Below are 6,001 nucleotides of genomic sequence, written 5' to 3'. Positions count from 1 at the left end.
TGTTTATTACCAGAAGCAAACATTACATATCAAGCAACTTAACACAGCATGCTTTGTTCTCAGTATTACTCTCATCTTACAGCTCTAGATGGAGCTCTAGCAATAAGCTCTTTATCTCAAAAAAATCTGTTGTATTCAGCCAAAATGATCTTGAAGATTTGGGTTGTTATAGACTTCCCCTTTCCATGTTGTATGCACCATTGTATAAATTGATCCCAAGGTCTTCATTTTTGCATAAGTCCTGCTGTTGCTAGTTTCTTGTGAAGCAGCCACAGTGAAATAGGCTTTTGGCCTTGCTGCATTCTTGAACTTAACACTTCTTCCAGTCAGTTCTTTGCTGCTCCCTAGCATACAAATAGATTTTCTTGATCATACTTCCTTTCTTGCTCCCTGTCTGCTAAATAGCTTGTTTGAACTGCATTTGAATTTGAGAATCGATCGATGTATATAAATTATAGTCCCAAAGGAATGAAAGAAATGGTCTCAATTTACACACAATGCATATGCCATTCTGATTGCTTCTTGGCTCCTTCCATCAAAATAGGTGTCTTTTGAAGTGTTGAAGAATACAACTAAGTGACAGATCTTTTTTAAAAACTAGTTGGAAGAAAGTGAACTCAATCACAATGAGGCCATTGGTGTTGGAAATTGTGGCATTTCAATTTGCTTGTTGGTTGGGATGAGGCAATATTGGAGAACATCTACCAGGCACCATTTTGTAGTGTTCAATGTAAATATCATGTTGCACAGGGAAGTTGAATGAGTGCACAGATTAAAAATGAATCAAATAATTGTATTCATACAAAAGGAACACATATTGTGAGGATTTTTACATGACTTCACTAGTAGGTAAAATCATAAAAACCATAGTTCACACACTCCAAAACCCAAAATCAAACTAATAGTCTATCTAAAAAAGCTAGAGAGATCATCACACCAGTAAACATGATCTCAACACAACTTTACTACCAAACTAAAAAAAAAATCAACTCAAGAAGAGGTAGTAGTATTAGCATTAGTTGGTGAAAGATTTCTTGCTGGTGGGAAGAGGGCAACAGCACCTCTATCTGGACTCGAGAACTTCCTGTAAATTGCCTTGAGCTTATTTTCTGCAGCACCCAAGTGACAGCTAACCAACTCCTTTCCACTTTCCATCAACTGATCTTCTGAGTATCCAGTATGATGCTGCAGAGTTTGAGTCCATAGAGGACTTTTGTTGAGAGTGCAACGAGCAGCGTAAACCGAAGATGCTGCCAGCATTGATGGACAGGATGTTATTATGGTCTTATAGTTCATCAGACCAAGTTCAGCAAAGAAGAAAGCCATGTTTTCCATCTGCAATTGCAACATAGTTGAGTTAAAATTAGCCACAGACAATACACATACATATGGATAATTATGTCAAAAGATGATTAGTGTATAGTACCTCCTGATCATTTGGTGTTGAAGCTTTAATATACCTAACCAGAAACACATATGGCGTTGGAACTGTCAGATACCATTCCAGCTTACCAAGAATTGCTTTCTCCATCTGAAGTATCTGATCTCTGGCATATGCATTGTCTGATATATGAATGAAATCATTGACCTCTGGTGCCCAAATCTCTTCATACTTGCAAGCAATTAGCATTGAACTAATGCCAACTAACTGAAGTTCCCTCCTTGGAACTGTCTTCACCGAGAGGAAACGGTCCAGTATGTTCATTGTAAGGTAAAGACTTTCAGGCATTAGCTCAAACTTCCTATGAACTTCTATTAACCAGTCCACAAGAATGGCTCTCATCTTATGATTCAGCTCAGGTTGAAAATCCATGTAGTCATTCACTCGACCTTCGTCCTGGTTTAGACACAACAATCATTCAACATATTAGACTCTAAAAAGTGGAATACAAAACATAACAGAACAAGCAAAAGAGAGTCACCATATATACCTCAGTGAGCTTGTAGAAGTTGTAGATGTCCTCAACATACTCCACAGCAGCCAAATGGTTATCAACATCCGCAGCATCGATATCGTCAACCTTTGGTCTATTGGCGAGTCCACAAGCAGCCTGAGAAAGATCACAATTCTCAGAATCTTGATATTACCCAAAACTACACTATTCATCTAAAGAGGGGAAAATCTAAATGTATATAACAACCTTGCTTCTTGCAGTGAGGGTAGAAGTGAGAGTCTTTCCAGATTTCTTTGTTTTTCTTCTGCTACTCAAAGGACTTTGCTTCACTTCCTTATCAGGGCTTATAACAATAACAGTTTCAGGTGCAAGATTGTCTGATGCCTTCTTCTTAACTTGTACCTTTGTAGGAGCAACTTTGTTGACAACTTCTGCAAGTGGTTTCTACAGACAAAAAGAAACAAAACACAAGTTATATCATATCATCCACCATTTCAAGATTCATAAATCCATTTTTTCAATGTGTTAAGGTAAATCTTCACCTTGTTCTTCTCAGCTTGTGCATTAGCTAGCAACTGTGCACAAAAACTCCTCGTAGCAGGACGAGTAACCTGCGTTTTAGGCTTCCCTTCAACAACAGGAGCAATCACAAGGTTGCCTATGTCTCCGAGCACACGCCTATTTTTCCCAGCAACTTGTCCAATTTTCTGTTTACCACCCATATCTCCTCCTGTAGAGATCAGTAGAATTCACATGAGACAAATGATCATGTTCTTGCAACATAAATTTTGCCAATCAAATCAGCATCAATGTCAAAAGAAAATCAGCTACAAAATCGACTTTTCATCAGTAAAAGAATTCATCATCAGTCATCAAACAAAGAAACCATATCAAGCATTTCAAGATCTCCACCATAAAAACACAGAAAAAGAACACTTATTTCGTCTTTACACGAAAAAACCCAATCTATCATGCTCAGTTCATACAGATTTCAAATCTTTCAAGAACCCCACCATAAGCACAAAGAGAAAGAACATTTTTTCATCTTAATATAAAAAAAAAACACATCACTATTTCCCTCCGATATAAAAAATTTCAAGAACCCCACTATAAACACAAAGAAAAAGAAATTTGTTTTCGCCTTAATTCGAAAAGCCCAGATGACATATCACATTACCCGGATTTTCATTCAAACCCCACAATAACCACACCAAAAGAAGAGCAATTTTATCATCTAAATACGAAAAACGAAAAACCCAGATGAAATTCAATAGAAACTCAGTCAAAAAAGGAAGAAAAAAACAGGGTAAGCTAATAAAACTAAGCGGAATTTCGGAATTTCATTCAAATTTCTGGGTAAAGAACAATTTTTCTATCTACATACGTAAAACCCAGATGAAATTCAACTGAAACTAAGTCAAAAAAGGAAGAAAACTACACAAAGAAGCTAAAAAAACAAGCAGAATTTCGGAATTTCATTCAAACCTCTGGGTAAAGAAGAATTATTCTATCTAAATACGTAAAACCCGGATGAAATTCAATTGAAACTAAGTCAAAAAAGGAAGAAAACTACACAAAGAAGCTAAAAAAAAGGGGCAAAAATTTCATACAAACCTCTAGGTAAATTATGAGGAACAACAGCTTTATTATGATCCATTTCAAATTCTTCTTCCTCTTCTTCTTCTACCTGATTATTACTCTGTCCAAAAACTCCACCAATACTCGTCAAAATCGATGACAGAAACGAATGGAGACGACTATTCCCCGCCTCTCCTCCTTCTGTACTTTGATTCGCCACTATTTCTCCCCTTTCGTAAACAATTCTTGTGAATTTTCGAAGATTTTTGAAGTTTTTTTCACAGATTTGTGAGTTAACAAAGAGAAAATATGAAGAAACTATTTGAGATTTATACAGAGAAACAAAAATGACGAAAGGAGCGTTTTTTTGACTTTTTAACGGTCATATTTTTGGCTTTTTGAATTTGGACCGTTAGATTGAAAATAATCGGACGGTTGAGATTTGTTTTAGTAACATAAAAAGCTCTTTTTTTTACTAGCCGTTATAGAAGGTGTATAGTATGTGAGAAGACATTGGAATTTGTTACCGTTTGGTTAAAAAAGGAAAATTTAATAGCAAAAGGGTAAAATAGGTACTTATTTTGAATTTACGATTTTTTAAAAATAATTTTATCGGAATGTTACATAAATCGTATAGTGTTGAAGAGCTAATTATCTCATATCACGACTCTTTTCTAAATTACGAAGATCCCTTAAATTTGGTGGAATTCGGATATATCTCAAAACATTCTAATACGTTGCATCTCGATTTTAGATACGTCGCTCGACGTCCTGATACATCGCGTCTGAGTATCGACGTCCCAATACAAATCCTTTAAATTTGGTGGAATTAGGATACATTTCAGAACGTTCTAATACATCGCATCTCGGTTTTAGATACGTCGCTCAACGTCCTGATACATCGCGTTTGAGTTTCGGTGTCCCAATACATCGTGTATGTCCGAGTACATCGCATAAAATGATGTAACGGAGAGTAGGAAAGAGTAGATATTTTATACTTTTTTTAAATGGTAGAAAATTTTAGAGAATATGATAAAAACAAATTGTGTAATTAGGTAATTTTTCATGATTTTGTAACCATTTAAGAGTTAGTTTGATATTTAGAGCAAATGATCTTCCATATCAATTAGTGATCCCCTATAAAAATATTATACTCGATGTAATCCCACAAATTGAGGTATCGAGAGAGTAAAGTGTACACTGATATTACTACTTAGTACTCACTATCGTAGAGATAGAAATTTTGTTTCTGATATCGACTTAGCTCACGAAAAAAAAAATACAGAGCAATATAGAATCTTTTTTAAAACTAAAATGAAGAAACTTCATGGCAAAATACTATAGACAACCTGACAAATCATCTTAAGCAATAATCATTACAAATAAACGATAATCGAAATATAAAAGAAATCTTAGACAATATCCGAACTCAAAGGACAAACAACTACAAAACTAATATTATAACTAATAGTACAATAATATAAAATAACATGAATTTCACTTAAAAAAATTATAAATTCAGAAAATAAATTACTATTTTATATGTTCAAATCAATTAGAATAATATACAGAGTATAATCCCAAAAAGTGAGATATGATATCCTATCGAATCGTTTTTTCAAATTTTAACTATGTATTCGAAGTTGAAATGAACAAAATAATAAACATTAAAAGAAATTGAAAAAAGACCAAATAATATGAATGAATATATTTATTTATTTTTCATTTAATTTTGTGAACAAAAAATTTAAATGATGAAAAATAAATTTTGTAAAAAAGATTGGAGATGCGGGGGATCGAACCCCGTGCCTCTCGCATGCAAAGCGAGCGCTCTACCATTTGAGCTACATCCCCATGTTATATATAGATATATATATATAAAGAAACATTAGTTTCTTAAGATTTTGGGCTCATCGAAAAATGATATAATAGTATATGTTGAAAATTGTTTAGTGGGGTTATAAGACGGTTGCAAAGTTAAGGTGTATTTTTAAAAATTCGAAACAACTTCGATGGTGATTTTATGTCTTTTCTCATCGCTAAACCGGCATACATAGTAAAGAAGACATCTCAAGTTTAACAATATTAATAGATTTTTATCTAATTAAATATCACATAAAGTCATGAATACGAAATAAATGATGTGGGGACGAGATTTGCTGCAACAAGAAATTCGATGGAGAGTAGGAGATAGAGAAAATATTAAGGTTTGGAATTTGGAGTGATCCTTGGATTCCTAATTCGATTGGTTATACTTGTATAATTCTTTTCATGTCAGTTATTATTGCTTCTATTTTATGAGCATTTGTACAATTACATTATTGTCTTTTGATGTAAAATTTATTAAAGAAGTCATGTATTTCTTTTATAAGCATTTTCTTATTGGTTAAACTAACATCCAAATCGTTAATGACCAATATCGATAAATCAAAAACCGATATAAAAAAAATATCTTATTGATTTGATGAGAAAAATTTAGGTTCACAAGTCCTAATCATTGAGTTTATACATACTTTGTAGCAATCCTC

At 33.7% G+C, this 6,001-nt stretch overlaps 1 protein-coding gene and 1 non-coding gene across 2 annotated transcripts; both read right to left on the bottom strand.

Moving 5' to 3' along the window:
• Positions 1 to 764: 764 nt before the first annotated feature.
• Positions 765 to 3,799, bottom strand: LOC107007969 (G2/mitotic-specific cyclin S13-7-like). Its single transcript, XM_015206837.2, has 6 exons — positions 3,510 to 3,799; positions 2,438 to 2,625; positions 2,142 to 2,339; positions 1,932 to 2,051; positions 1,427 to 1,837; positions 765 to 1,335 (listed from the first exon to the last, which is right to left on the bottom strand). The coding sequence occupies exons 1-6, from the start codon at positions 3,550 to 3,552 to the stop codon at positions 991 to 993; spliced, it is 1,305 nt and encodes a 434-aa protein (XP_015062323.1). The 5' UTR covers positions 3,553 to 3,799; the 3' UTR covers positions 765 to 990.
• Positions 3,800 to 5,254: 1,455 nt separating this feature from the next.
• TRNAA-UGC lies at positions 5,255 to 5,327 on the bottom strand. The gene has a single exon. It is a non-coding gene; the product is annotated as a tRNA-Ala (tRNA).
• Between the last annotated feature and the right edge of the window lie 674 nt (positions 5,328 to 6,001).

The sequence above is a fragment of the Solanum pennellii genome, chromosome 1 (assembly GCF_001406875.1).
Source record: "Solanum pennellii chromosome 1, SPENNV200".
In the NCBI taxonomy this organism is placed as follows: Eukaryota; Viridiplantae; Streptophyta; class Magnoliopsida; order Solanales; family Solanaceae; genus Solanum; species Solanum pennellii.
Note: the sequence above shows the minus strand (reverse complement) of the source record. Positions and strands in the feature narration are given on the sequence as shown.

What these genes read in the sequence shown, in the direction of transcription:
- LOC107007969 (XM_015206837.2), bottom strand. Translation starts at nt 3,552, where the DNA reads ATGGATCATAATAAAGCTGTTGTTCCTCATAATTTACCTAGAG. An exon ending in CACAAGCTGAGAAGAACAAG is followed by an intron (nt 2,340 to 2,437) that starts GTGAAGATTTAC and finishes TTTTGTCTGTAG; the next exon opens with AAACCACTTGCAGAAGTTGT. An exon ending in ACTTCTACAAGCTCACTGAG is followed by an intron (nt 1,838 to 1,931) that starts GTATATATGGTG and finishes TGTCTAAACCAG; the next exon opens with GACGAAGGTCGAGTGAATGA.